Source organism: Taudactylus pleione, unplaced genomic scaffold (genome assembly GCF_031769625.1).
Source record: "Taudactylus pleione unplaced genomic scaffold, aTauple2 ptg000712l, whole genome shotgun sequence".
NCBI classification, from domain to species: domain Eukaryota; kingdom Metazoa; phylum Chordata; class Amphibia; order Anura; family Myobatrachidae; genus Taudactylus; species Taudactylus pleione.
The window spans coordinates 243652-258331 of record NW_028285114.1 but is presented as its reverse complement, the minus strand read 5'-3'; the positions used below and the strand labels follow the sequence as shown (position 1 = coordinate 258331).

Here is a 14680-nt window from a genome sequence, read left to right as displayed (position 1 = left end):
TTGTGCAGGGGGTCCTTCGTATCAAGCCTCCCTTTGTCCTTCCTGCAGCGCCTTGGGGTTTGGTTGTTGTCCTTAGGGCCCTCCCTTTGAACCACTGGGCTCAGTGGACCTCAAATGGCTTACTGCCAAGACTGTTTTTCTTCTGGCCATTGCTTCTTCCAGAAGAGTTCCTGGGTTCTTTCCTAAGGTGGTCTCTAGTTTCCACATTAATGCGGAAATGATTGTGCTGCTCTTTAACTCCCCAGACCTCTTGGCAGGGGAAGCCTCATTGGATGTGGTACGTGCCCTCAATATTTATCTGGATCATACCAGTTCTCTCTGGAAATCAGACTCCTTGTTTGTACTTTATGGTTTCCACAAGAGAGGACTGCTCATTCTACTCGGTCTGCGGGCCCGTCGTGGGCAGCTAGTCATGGTGCCTCGGCTGTACAGCTTTGTAGGGCGGCCACGTGGTGTTCTATCCAGACCTTTTTGAGGTATTACTCTTTTGATACCTTTGCCACTCAGGATGCTTTCTTCAGGTGGCAGATTCTCCTTTCTGCACAGGAAAGTCCCCGCCCTTGAGGGTACTGCTTTGGGAATCCCCAAGGTCACCCTGTGGACCTTCTATGGATCCTGAAGTAGAAAATTAGAGATATGGTAAGAACTTACCCTCGTTTTCTCTTTTTATACGAAGTCCACAGGGCACCCGCCCTGACGCACCTGTGCTCCAGTTGGGCTTTCCTCCTGTCACCGGTTTTCCGGGCTCCTTCTGTGTGAGAATGTGATTCTAGTGTGTTCCAGACTTTCTGCTCTCTTTTATCCTCCTTTGGCTTGCTACGTAACTGAGAAGCCTCCAGCCCGGGGGCAGGTTATAGAGGGAGACCCTTTGCATCCTGGGAGAAAAATTTACTGTGTAAGGCACTTGGATGACTCTGCATCACCTACACCCCAAGGTCATCCTGTGGACCCTATGGACCTCGTAGAAAAAGAGATAACAAGGGTAAGTTCTTACCATATGTCTACTTTTTCCTCTGCGGAAGATTCAGAACCTCCAGACTTTGGTAAGATCGCTTCTTCACCAACCCCAGATCTTGATTCTCAGGTGTATGCAACTCCTGGAAAAGATGGTGGCGTCATTAGAAGTGATCCCTTATGTCAGGTTCCATGCTCTACAGAGCCCTGCTTGTACAGACAGTTCTTCCGACTGGCTCTTCAGACTCGCCAGTCACTGCAGTGGTGGCTTCAGTCCCAGAATCTAGCCAAGGGGCCCCTCATCTCGATTTGGTATTGGACCTTATTCCCCACAGATGCCAGCCTAGTTGGCTATGGTGCTTTGAGTCAGGACATGCATCCCCAGGGCTGCTGTCCAAGTCTGATGCAGTTCTTTCCATTTCCAGCGATGGAGGAGGTAGCTCACAACCTCACTTGGGCGGAACTCTGGGTTCCTGCCATTTCGGCTGTCTACATTCCAATAGTAGTCAACTGGGAGACGGGCTTTCTCAGTTGCCACACTGTCCATCCCGGGGAATGGGATCTCCAGGATGTTTTTCGAAGGATCTCTGATCATTGTAGGATGCCCGATATAGACCTCAAGGCTTCCCGACTCAAAAAGAAGTTGCCCTTGGTGGATGTTTTAATGGCACCCTGGTCCTTCCAGTTGGTAATCTGTTTTCCTCTCTGTCCATGCTGGCCAAGATGATTCAAAATATTCGGCAGGAGAGTTTCATGTATGTACACAAACTTTGAGTTTGTATTTGAGCAACAAAGGTACTAGTTACATTAATGCAACATGAAACTATTTCAACAGAGCAAGCTATATGATATAAGCATGCCGGCTTTATTCAATGACTACTGGATATTTCTTTAGGGACTATAAGTAAAGATGATTTAGCTGTTTCTTACATAAGATAAATGCAATTTTAAAGACTCTTCCCATTGCTAATTATACATTTTGCTTTGGGTAGAGGTAAGTAACCTAGTGCTTTATTTATGACTCCTCATGCCTATAAAAGGGCCAAGCATTATATCAAAAGTAAAATTAGGAATCCATTTATTACTAATTGTACACTGTGTGTGCATAATAAACTGAACAGTGCTCATCATTTTTTCAGGTTGCCTTTCAGCATTTCCAAGAGCTTGACGAGCACATCAGCTATGTGGCAACAAAGGTGTGCCATCTTGGTGACCAGCTGGAGGGGGTAAACACGCCACGGCAGCGAGCGGTAGAGGCGCAAAAACTGATGACCTATTTTAATGAGTTTCTGGATGGAAATCTGCAGTCTGATTTGTTTAACAACTCTGAAAAGGTAATGGCTACCAACAGGGCGTGAAGTGATTGCAAGCGACAAGCAGCGTTGCCCAAATTGCTTCAACTTGTGCTGGTCACACTTACAGCCGTTGAAAGACTGACTCGTTAAAGTTTAATTGTTCACAAGTGTGCATTTACAATGTAATCCTGCTGAGCTTTTCCCTATTTATTTATACTTTCAAATGTTGTTAGCTGGTCTTTTTTTATGATAGATTTTCTGCCTAGCTGATTTATGTTCTTTTCAGCAAACATACAGGCGCGTGTTTTTTTTTCTCTCCCTTATAGAGGTTTTATAACAATGTGTTAAAACACATTTTAAAGGTAATACAATGTTTTTAATAGCTTAATATAGGAAATGATTGATGACACTTAAGACCCATTTGTCTTGCAGATAAATTAATCTAAGAGGATGTACAATATATACTGAAATTCAAATGCTGAATTGAGCTATTACCTTCAAATTACTCTTATTATATCTATTTGTTGTAGTAACCTGGTTATCTCTCATTTATTTCATGATTAACCAAAAACAACTTTGCATTTTATTCCTATTGTGAGGAATAATGTTTGGCTCTTTTTGCCCAGCCAGAATGCCTGTAGGTCCTCCTTATGCGTCGTGGTACCTTGTTATGTGAAAACACAAAAGAAGCATAAATGCGACAAAAACAGGTTTCCCCACATTACAAGTTACATAGACTCCTGTACCTCGTGATTGCCTTTGTCTTAGTTACTACTTCTCATCTACTAAGCCACACTTTTCACTGCCCTACCCATGTGGCAGAAACTAAACTCATTGTAAATAGCAAAGTCCACAGAGGCTATTACTACCTGTGCCCAATCCCTGCCATTCTGCGTCTTCCTTACAGCTGATTCTGCATCAGAACTGACCAGATAACATCCAACAGCACCACCACCAGCATTGCAAAGAGTGTTTAGACCTTGCGATAATGCACACCACCTTGTTTGTCCTGATGACCTGTTCCAGTCCCTTCTTCATCTTGGTCACCATGTGCAACCTGGCTCCAGCATGTCTGCCAAGACCAGATAAGACCCAGTGGAACACTCACTGGGTTCATAATGACACATCTCCTAAAGAACAAAGCCACACAATAGCACCGTGGTTCTACATGTGTAGTTGTACATGAAAACAAAATGTTGTGGTTTTTTTTAACTTTTTGAATGAAAAACATAAAATGTGTAGGAATTATGTTATCCCAACAATAATACCAATTGAAAAACAGACAACCTACCCCATCAAATAACTAGCCTTAATATTTGCAGTACAGATGTGTTTTCTGATCATGCTTGTTCACCAGAGAATAACATCTCTGTGGTCATATAATTTGAAACGGGACTCAGTGTCTGTGTGTGTCCGAATGGGGGAAGTTTCTTCTTCAGGTTTCATAGGGTTCACAGGAACTACCTTTGGGTATGTAGTTGGAGTAATCCATTGCACCAAACAGCTACAGCTTTTCAAGCTCCCAGCATGCACAGGACCTCCTCCCTATATACTATGCTGCCAGCCGCAGTTTTTCTGTTTGGTGCTTGGCAAGTATCCAGAGGCACCTGTTATAACAGCGGGACTGCTTAGGCAGTCCTAGGCTTTTTTTATATTTTTGATTTACCTTAGTTCTTTTATATACTGAGTGGTGTTAGTACTAAGCGTCCAAAAGGACGCATGTGCTACGACTCCTACTACCTGCGCTGATGCCGAAACGCCAGCTCCTGAACGGGCCTTGGGGATTTCGGCGGGTCTCAGCGAATCTTAGCTAGCAGCGATGCTGGGGCCCAGAATGCAATCTGATCCAAGGAGATGACAAGGTACGGTGATTTCTCGCTTGTCCGGGAATCGTGCGCTGCAGTCCTGGCTTCCAGTGTAGGAGACGGCATCGGAGGCTGCTTCTTGTGAGGGCCCGCGGGCCGAGTCCTCACTACGACCGGGGCCGTATCGTCTGACGCCGGGGATGGGTAGTAGATACACTAGTAAGCGTCTACTACTGGGAGGCCAGCGTACCCATGCCATTAATGCAGCTTAGGGGAGATAGGTGCTCCCCCGGCCGCTCCTCCCCCAACCCAGAGGCAACTTCCTGTGTTGGTTTCCGCGTCGGATTTGTTATTTATGACCACCTCGTGTATTGAAACACTCGCAGTTCACCGATGGTGTGCTGCTGAAAGCTGTTGGTTCTCAGAGGTGTGGGTCAGTCCCCCTGTAGGCGTCTCCCTTGGGTTAGGCTATATCCTACTAAGTCCCTGGGGGTTTGGTCAGTTGATTCAGAGCCCATTTACATATTCATTTACATATGAATTTTTAGATTTGCATTGTATATGACTTTAATGCTACCTGCTGTATTGACACTGTATTTTATTTTCTAAACTGTCAGATATAGCTATCACTGTGTTTCTCCTCATCCCTCTGTACAGGTGTGTGGGGGTTTTCCATTTGTCTGTTCACATTTACTTGTGAAGACTGTCACATTGCATTTATACTAGGGATGTGCAGGCTCGGATAGGTTCGAGTTTGCACGTTGAGTTCGGATTTTTCCCTCCAAAAAAACGGAACTCAGAAAGAGGCTAAACGTCATCTTACATGGACGAACATCATCATTCCTGGACTTTTGTCCAGGAATGATGATGTTCGTCCATGTAAGATGACGTTTAGCCTCTTCCTGGGTTCCGTTTTTTTGGAGGGAAAAATCCGAACTCAACGTGCAAACTCGAACCTATCCGAGCCTGCACATCCCTAATTTATACCTTATACCTGTGATACATTTGTTATGTCTAAGAGCATGGGGAAGAAGGAGGTTGAGCCTCCTATGCTGGTATCATGTAAATCCTGTTTGGCTGGCCTGTCAGAGCAGGATTTTGTGGTGTCTGTTGTAAACATTCACCTCTCCAATCCATACACCAGCACCTCCGCAAGAACCACCTTGGGTAGCCTCTTGGTCTCAGGATTTGTCGAATTTAGTGGACTTTTTGGTTTGATGCTTATGCTCACTCTAGTCAGAGTATGCTGCCATCTATAGCTTCTCAGCAGGTAATGCAAGCGAATAGTCCAGTTGTAGTCAAGCGAAAGCATTAGAGAGTATCCCCTCAGGCGTTGCCTCAGGATCCTCACAAAGCGTTGTCATCAGACTCTGATACTCAGAGTTCTGGTTCTTTCTCGGTTGAGGAAGACCACCAATCCTCGGTAGATGTCCCCTCTCTGGTGAGAGCAGGTAGAACTGTCCTGAGTATAGAGGAAGAGGAGGTTCTGCCTAAACCTAAGACTCCGGTCTTTAGGCGTCAGAAGGTGGTCCCTCAGTCTGAACAACTGACTGATCTCATGTCTGAAGCATGGAATACTCCAGATAAACGTTTCCATGCGACAAAGAATTTAACTTCCCGGTACCCATTTTTACCTGGTGAGTGTAGCAAATGGGAAGTTCCTCCAACGGTAGATGCTCGTTTGACTAGATTGATCCGGAGCTCTACATTACCTATTCCTTCCACATCCTCACTTAAGGAGATTACAGATGGAAAACTATTTGAAATCAGTTTTTTCATTGTCTGGAGTTATTACCACGCCGGCTATGGCCGTAGCCTGGGTGGCCAAGGCCATGGAAGAATGGACGACGTCTCTGGAAGATAGTATGTCAGATGCTACCAGAGAATAGCTGTCTTATCTCTGCCAATTGCGAGAAGCAGCTGCGTATGTTGGAGAAGCAGTTGTTGATGTAGGTATTTTGGCTTCTAAAGTATCTGCAACCTTGGTACTTGAAGGACCCTGTGGCTAAGAACCTGGAAGGTGGAGGTCCAAGAGAGCCCTTGAGTCCTTGCCTTTTGTAGGGAAGGTTCTGTTTGAGCCGGAATTGGATAATATAGTGACTGCTCTGGCAGCATCTAAATCTGCTGGTTTGCCATCTACGTCTACCCCTAAGTCTAGGCAGTCGTTCTTTCGGTCCTTTCCGCTTGCAAGGAAAGGCAAAGGGCCAGTCTTTCTCCAGACAGGATATTTCCCGCAAGAAAAGGCAGACCAGGAAATCTTGGTCAGTCAAACGTCCAGCCTCCAAGATGGACGGTAAGCCAGCTGCCTGATGGAACGGGCTTCCCCCTGGGGGATCTCTGCGTAGGAGGCTGACTTCTCCAGTTTTCTAGCCCCTGGCATCAGACAACTACGGATGCTTGGGTTCGAGAAGTGGTCTCATGGATACACCCTCATGTTCCTGAGGCACCCCTCTCTGAAGTTTTTTAGTACAACTCTTCCTTCAGACCCAGTCAAGGCCTTGGCCATCCAAGAAGCTATTGGTGCCCTCCTGAGGTCAGGAGTTATAATCCCCGTTCCTGTGATGCAACAGGGAAGGGGTGGTTATTCAAAATTGTTTATGATTCTGAAACCGAATTGGTCTCATCGCCCTATTCTGAATCTGAAGTCTCTCAACAAATTCATCCATGTGCCCAAATTCCGTATGGAACCCAAACGGTCAATGATGATGGCAACGGAGCCTGGAAATTTCATGGTTTCCCTAGACATACAGGATGTGTATCTGCATGTACCTATTGCACGATCTCACCAAAAGTTTCTGAGGTTTGTGGTGTGTCAGCAACATTACAAATTTCAGGCTCTGCCCTTCGGTCTGTCCACACCCCTTTGGGTATTCACCAAAATAATGGCAGTCATGGCAGCTTATCTCAGGCGACAAGGAGTCAGGATACTACCATACTTGGACGATGATCTGATATTGGCACAATCTCCGGAAGGGTAAAACACCATCTCCAAATGACCATTGCCTGTCTGCAAGAGCATGGCTTCATAATCAATTGGAAGAAGTCTTAGCTTTCTCCAACTCAGCAGATAGTACATTTGGTGGCGCAGCTGAATTCCCTGGGGCAAAGGATTATGTTACCAGTGGACAAGATTGCTGCCCTACAATTATTGGTACGCAAACTGCTCCGCAATCAGAAAGTGTCAGTTCACTTAGCAATGCAGGTACTGGGGTCCATGGTATCCACCTTTGACATGGTGGCTTATGCCCAGTTCCATTCCAGGACCCTGCAACGTTGGATTCTTTCTCATTGGGATGTGTATCAACTGATTAGTCTCAAATGGTCCGCATCTCACCAGAGTTTTGCGCCTTTCTTGCATGGTGGCTGCAGACGACTCATTTAGACAAGGATCGCCCCTTATGGATCCCAGATTGGGGACTCCTCACTACTGATGCAAGTCTGCGAGGATGGGCCGCGGTGACAGGTCATCACACCTTTCAGGGAAGATGGACAGCTCAGGAAAGTCACCTGGCCCTAAATATTTTGGAGCCTCGTGTGGTTCACAGAGCCGCTCATTCTGCCACAGGGCCTCCTTCAGGGCAGGCCTGTCCAGATTCAGTCCGACAACGCAACCGCAGTGGCCTACATTAACTATCAGGGAGGTACACGAAGTCCGGCAGCCATGAGGGAAGTGGCAAACATTCTGGTTTGGGCAGAATGTCATCTTCCAGCAATCTCGGCAATATTCATACCAGGAATCCTCAACTGGGAAGCGGACTTTCTAAGTCGTCAGGACATACATGCTGGAGAATGGGCTCTTCATCCGGACGTGTCTCAGCTCCTGGTGGACAAGTGGGGACTACCCGACGTAGACTTCATAGCATCACGTCACAACCACAAGGTCCCCAGGTAAGGGTCCAGGACAAGGGACCCCTCAGCTGCCCTTGTGGACGCTCTGGCAGTGAGGTAGGGCTTCAGGTTGGCATACCTGTTTCCTCCAATCTCCCTCCTCCCAAGGGCGGTTAGAAAATTCAAGCAAGAGGGCGGCAGGATGATACTAATGGCTCCTGCCTGGCCTGGGACACATTGATTCACCGATCTGACAGGGCTATCCATAGACAGTCCACTTCCTCTACGGCCGGATCTGCTAGTGTAGGGTCCCTGCCTATATCCGGATCTACCCTGGCTGGCTTTGACTGCATGGCTCTTGAGTCTTCAGTCTTAAAAGCCAAAGGTTTTTCTACTTCCGTGATTCAGACAATGCTTAGGGCAAGGAAGCCTGCTTCGGCCCGCATCTGTCACGTTATTTGGCATTCATTTTTTCTTTGGTGTTCCCACAGAAAATATGACCCTAAGGTTTTCAGGGTCTCCTGAGTTCCTGCTTTTCTTCAGGTTGCACTAGACTTAAATCTTCATCTGGCTACTTTGAGAGTTCAGGTTTCTGCTTTGTCAGTTTGGTTCCAGTGCAGAATTGCCACTCTGCCAGATGTTAGAACATTTTTTCAGTGTGTTCTCCATCTGCAACCTCCGATGACACCGATTGGTATCCGTGGTTCTCGGGGCACTGCAGGCTCCCCCTTTTGAACCCTTGGACCCCCGTGGATCTCAAATGGATGACAGCGAAGATGCTTTTTCTCCTCGCTATCTCCTCAGCTCGCAGAGTTTCTGATTTGGCAGCACTTTCATGTCGCTGTTCATTTTTGATTTTTTTCCCCAGAATAGAGCTGTCCTCTGTACAATGGCGTGTTACCTTCAAAGGTCGTATCCCGTTTTAATATGAATGAAGAAATTGTAGTCCCAGTCTTTTGTCTTCTGGCCTTTCTGTAGGTGAAGCTTCACTGGATGTGGTTCGAGCTCTTCATATCTTCGTGGATCGTACCAATTTCATCAGAAAATCGGATGCATTTTTTGTGTTATATGGCTTTCATAAGCGAGGCTGGCCAGCTAACAAGCAGACTCTGGCTCGGTGGCTGCGTATGACTTTTTCTCATGTGCATACTAAGACTGATCTCCCTGTTCCAAACACGGTGACAGCACATTCTACTCGGCCTGTGGGACCATCATGGGCGTTTAGACATGGTTCCTCTGTAGAACAGTTGTGCAAGGCGGCGACTTGGTCTTCGGTCCACACTTTCATCAAATTCTATGCATTTGATACTTTTTCCTCCCAGGATGCTTCATTTGGGCAGCGGATTCTCCTCTCTGCTGAGGAGCGTCCACACCCTTAAAGGAACTGCTTTAAGACATGCCCAAGGTAGTTCCTGTGAACCCTATGAAACCTGAAGAAGAAAATAAGAGTTATGGTATAACATACCTTTTAGTTAACTCTTTCTTCTAGGTTGATAGGGTCCACAGGACACCAACCCTGACGCACCTGGCCTCAGTTGGGATCTGTTTCTTTCTTTTTGTGTCACTGATTCCCTGTTCGGTTTTTGAGAGTGTTTCTTGTGTACATTGTACTTCCTTCTCCACTTTCTGTCTCTTGCCCTTAGGCTTGTTTACAAACTGCCTGTGGCTTGGTGCAGGGTATATAGGCAAGAGGTTCTGTGCATGCTGGGAGCTTGAAAAGCTGTAGCTGTTTGGTGCAATGGATTATTCCAACTACATACCCCAAGGTGGTAGTTCCTGTGGACCCTATGAACCTCGAAAAAAAGAGTTAACAAAGGTATGTTACACCATAACTCTTATTTTTTAATACTTTCTCTCCTTTTTCCTGACGTTTAAATGTTTAGTCTGGAAGGCTGTGATTGTCATCAAGCCACTCCCCTCTGCGATCTGAGGGACAGCCACTATAAAGGGTGATAACGCGATGTATAATGGATTACTTATAAACCTTACCCGTCACAAAGAGAAATGAAATAATTCACACATACAGATTCTAAAATAAATGACAATGCATTTACTTAAAGACAGCTTAATTATACATGTATTTTGCCAGTGCAGACTCACAACAAAAACATAGGTTATATTAACAGCAGTAGGGAATACTTGTAAAATAATTTGTGACACCCAGTGTAGCATACCAGTCAGCCAATTTTATACATAGAGTATGTACGGCAATGGCACCAGCACCCCCAGACCCTCGTTGTGTGTCCTCTCTCCTTTGTCCTCCGACTGCTTCCCCCTCCCTCTCTCTCTGCTGAGTTTTATACTTTCATTTTGGCTATACTCCCAGTTAACTCAATGGGGAATATTAATTTATTTAATATTTGTACGTGCTAGGCCTTAATTGGTTATGGGTGTCTTAACCATAATATTGACACTATTCGGTGTTATGTTTCTGTTCCCATGTAGTCTTTAGCTCCTGCTTCTTGCAGACCAAGGCTATCTTGATTTAACTCTTCTTTTTTTTTTTTTTTTTTATTTAGAAAATCTGAGACTTGCTGTCTACTAGTCTGTACACTCTAAAACTTACATTTTAAACCTACAATTCTTATTGCTAAAACATTAAATAGGATGGCTGCTGCATCAGACACAGATTTTCTTACTTTAAAGAGAAAAGGGTAGGCCTCATCCTCTCTAGGCCTGAGGCCATTCGACAAATATGGCCTTCTGCAACTCGCACAACTAATTTATATATTTTCAATTATTTCTATATACTCTAAATGCAATAAAAGTAATAATAAAATACATAAACATGCATATATTCGCGAATTGCTGACGAGATGTGTACAGTCCACATATTCCTGTGTTATCAAGGGGAAATCATAATTATTATTTTTTTTTTTTTTTGAACCCCTGCAATGTTTAGGGCGATTCCCCCTTATCCTTGCCAGTTAGGGGCCAGAAACTGGACCTCCATTTAGGCATTCAAAGAATTAATTTCCCTGCATTGCAGCTGCTGCTATTAGGTTCAATACCCAAGCAGTTAAATTCACTCCTGAATTGGGGTAACTTCAACTTGCAATATTATATTCTTGATGCCAAATTCGGCTTCAGCTAAAGCGGCCACACCCATTTTGTTTTATGAAAGTAATTCCAAGAACTCCATCCTGCTGCTCTGATGTAGCCTGAGCCTTCTCTGCCTACAAAGCTATGTCCCTGGAGGCTTTCCCTTTGATTTTATATGCTTTATCAATCACTAAGGCATTTTGCTGGTGTGCCCATACCTGGAGCTGTTCCTTTCTATCTTCTGAAAAAAATAGAGACCTGTTTATTCTACCTCACTCCCCCTCCACACAGTATGCCGAAGTTCCTTTAGCTGACCCCCTCCACACAGTATGCCGAAGTTCCTTTAGCTGACCCCCTCCACACAGTATGCCGAAGTTCCTTTAGCTGACCCCCTCCACACAGTATGCCGAAGTTCCTTTAGCTGACCCCCTCCACACAGTATGCCGAAGTTCCTTTAGCTGACCCCCTCCACACAGTATGCCGAAGTTCCTTTAGCTGACCCCCTCCACACAGTATGCCGAAGTTCCTTTAGCTGACCCCCTCCACACAGTATGCCGAAGTTCCTTTAGCTGATCCCGTCCACACAGTATGCCAAAGTTCCTTTAGCTGATCCCCTCCACACAGTATGCCAAAGTTTCTTTAGCTGACTTAAAAGATATTAATAATTTCTACTTCAGGGTCCATAGGAGGTCCACAGGGTTGACCTTGGGGTATAGCTGGATCTGGATCCACGGGCACCACGCAGTTAAAGCTTTGCTGCTCCCAGGATGCACTTGGGTCCGTCCTCATCTATACCCCGCCCCCGACCACAGGCACCTCAGTTTTAGTTGGTGCCCGGCCGGAGTCGGGTCACCCTGTCGCAGTGGGGCTGCAGGAGCAGCCCCATAGCTTTATTTTAAAAGAGAATTTTTTTTATTTTTTTCTACTTTTTATACATTTTTAGAGCGGCAGCATCAGACTGTCCTTTAGGACGTCCACGCTGCCGCTCCTTCTCCCCGCTGGCGCCGCGACGCCAGTACAGCTCTGGGGATCGCGGCGGGACCCCAGAGCCTGTACTAGCCGGGCTCTGGGGACTCCCTTGACTGCTGCCGGACGCGACGGGGATCAGGTAAGCCGCGGGTCGCTGCGTGCGGCGGCCCGCGAATACTTTGTATGCAGTCAGTAGCCTCCGGTCTCTGGGGACAGACCGGAGGCGCTTGCGGCGGCGGCGGGCTCCCCCTCTATTGAGGAATACCCCGCGTGTCCGCTAGACCACCAGGGTAACAGGCTGGTAGCGGGACCGGCAACCCGGGGGTTAATTGCTAGCCAGGGGAGGCAGCCTTCCCTGTCTAGCGGCTCCTCCCCTCAGCTCAGCGCGCCTTTCAACTAGCAGTCTGGCGTCGCTGAGCTGCTCTTATCTTACGGCCACTCCTCCTCTGAGGTCTCCGGCGGCCATCTTTACTGGCAGGCATCGCAGACTCCCAGGCGGTATCAAGTGGACCGGTCCCCCTGTGTACCTCTCCCCTTCTAAAGGACAGTGTACACAGCGCTATAGCCCTCCCAGACACTGAATCTGGGCGGTTGATTGTTGCGGAAGGTGCAGTGATTACTAACTTTTCTGCATTGTATGTGACTATTGCTAGTGCTGCCTGTCTGTGACTTATTCTCCTTGCTGTCAGCTTATAACTATCCCTTTCCTTCTCCTACGGCCCGGCAGGTGTGTGGGGGAAGGGCGTTTTTCTGAGACCCTCACTTATATAAATCACGTATTTGTGGGGTCAGTCACATACTGTTGTGTGCTACACGGTACCATATCTGGGCTGTTGTGTCGTATACTGGTGAGTGCGCGGGTGTTAAAACCGTAATTCCTCTGGTGATACGTATTTCTTGTGTATTTACGGTATCATGTCTGATGAGGAGACTGAGCGCTCTGTGGCTCCTGTGCTATTTTCCTGCAGACGCTGTGCTGCTGGAGTTGATGGGGAGGACTTATCTCAGGATGGTCTGTGCGGGCGGTGCCAGCTGGTACCGGGCCCCTCCAACCCCCCTGTGTCACAGGACCCTCCTTGGGCAATGTATTCACAGGTGCTGGCGTCTATTGCGGACCGGTTATCGGTCCCATCAGCGGTCCCTTCTAGGGCGTTGCCTCAGCCCACCATCCCCCATTCCCCGGGTGTTCCACAAATATTGCGGTCTCCCCCCGGGGCCCAGACTGTGGGTCCTTACTCGGGACTGCCTGTGTATGTGCAGTCTCCCCCAGTGACGCGTCAGTCTGTAGTGCCTTTGCAGAGTTTTGCTCTGACGGCTCCTCCGCCTTGGGTGGATGTTCTCTCCAGCTTCGTACAGAGTCTGGCGGCTTCATCCTCGGCGTTTCAGTCGATGTTGCAAAGTGATGTGCCACCAAGGGCGTCTAAACGTCCGGTTGTGAGTTCACTAGCTGCACAGTTGTCAGACTCGGAAGTGTCCTCAGATGATGGAGAAATCCATGAGGACTCTGACTCTGATGCCATGGGGCAGGAGGTGGAAGCTAAGTCCTCCATTAATGTTCCAGCCTTAGTTAGGGCGGTGCGGGCTATCCTACATGTTGAGGATGATGCGCCGGCTCCTAGGTCGAAGTTTCCTAATTTTAAAAAGGCCAAGGTGACTTCAACTGTGTTCCCCCTGTCTGATCAATTAACGGATCATATGGCGGCGGCCTGGCAATTACCCAGTAAGAGGTTCCATCCACAGAAGAGGTTGGCGGCGAACTATCCTTTTCCTGAAGCTCATTGCAGGAAATGGGAGACTCCGCCGGCGGTGGATTCCCACGTTACCCGCTTGATCAAAAGCGCGACGCTGCCATTGCCGTCTATCTCCTCTTTGAAGGATCCCACGGACAGGAAGGTGGAGACTTGTTTAAAGTCCATTTATTCTCTTTCCGGGGCGGTGGCTCGCCCGTCCATGGCTATCTCCTGGGTGGCTAAAGCCATTGAGGCCTGGGCCAATGCCTTGGAGGATACCTTTCCTGATGAGGCTCCGGATATCCAGAGAGCGTTAGTGGGACAGATGCGGGATGCAGCTTCCTATATTGGGGAAGCGTCTTTGGATGCCAGCCTGCTCACTTCTAGGGTGTCGGCTGCAGCGGTGTCTGCTCGGCGCTCCCTGTGGCTGAGGTACTGGAGGGCTGATGCAGATTCAAAAAAGGGTCTGGAGGCCTTGCCTTTTAATGGTGATTTACTATTTGGTCCGGATTTGGACAAAATAGTGGATACTTTGGCTAAGTCCAAGTCGGCTTTCCTCCCTTCGGCCTCTGCGCCGGCTAAAGTGAGGAGCTCTGCCTTTCGGTCCTTTCGGGTTCAGGGTAAGGCCAAGGGCCAGTCCTTCCCGAGACATTCGGCGACCAAGGCCGCACCCAAGCCCAAGAAGCAGGCATGGAGTGCTCGGCGCCCTTCTTCCAAGCAGGAGGATAAGCCTGCTGCCTGATGGGACGGGCCTCTCTCTGGGGGACCCCAGAGTGGGAGGCCGACTTCTCCAATTTGCCCAGTGTTGGCACAATACCACCACGGATGCCTGGGTTCGAGAAGTAGTCTCTCAGGGGTACGCCCTGTCTTTTCGGTTCAGGCCGCCCCACCAGTTTTTCTGCCCGAGTCTTTCTCTGGACAAGACCAAAGCTGGCCAGATTCAGGTAGCTATAGAATCCTTGCTACAAGCAGGGGTCATTGTTCCCGTTCCGCAGTCTCAGCGCGGGACGGGGTACTATTCTACTCTGTTTCTGGTACAGAAACCCAATGGTTCTCA

General features: G+C 47.7%; 1 protein-coding gene across 2 annotated transcripts in view; it reads left to right on the top strand.

Moving 5' to 3' along the window:
- Positions 1–14680, top strand: part of LOC148477429 (exocyst complex component 5-like) — a 73434-nt gene that overhangs the window by 34903 nt on the left and 23851 nt on the right. For both annotated transcript variants that reach the window (XM_088456763.1, XM_088456762.1), the window contains exon 4: positions 2094–2288. In XM_088456763.1, coding sequence (XP_088312889.1) covers positions 2094–2288 — 195 coding nt within the window. The remainder of the gene's footprint in view (positions 1–2093; positions 2289–14680) is intronic.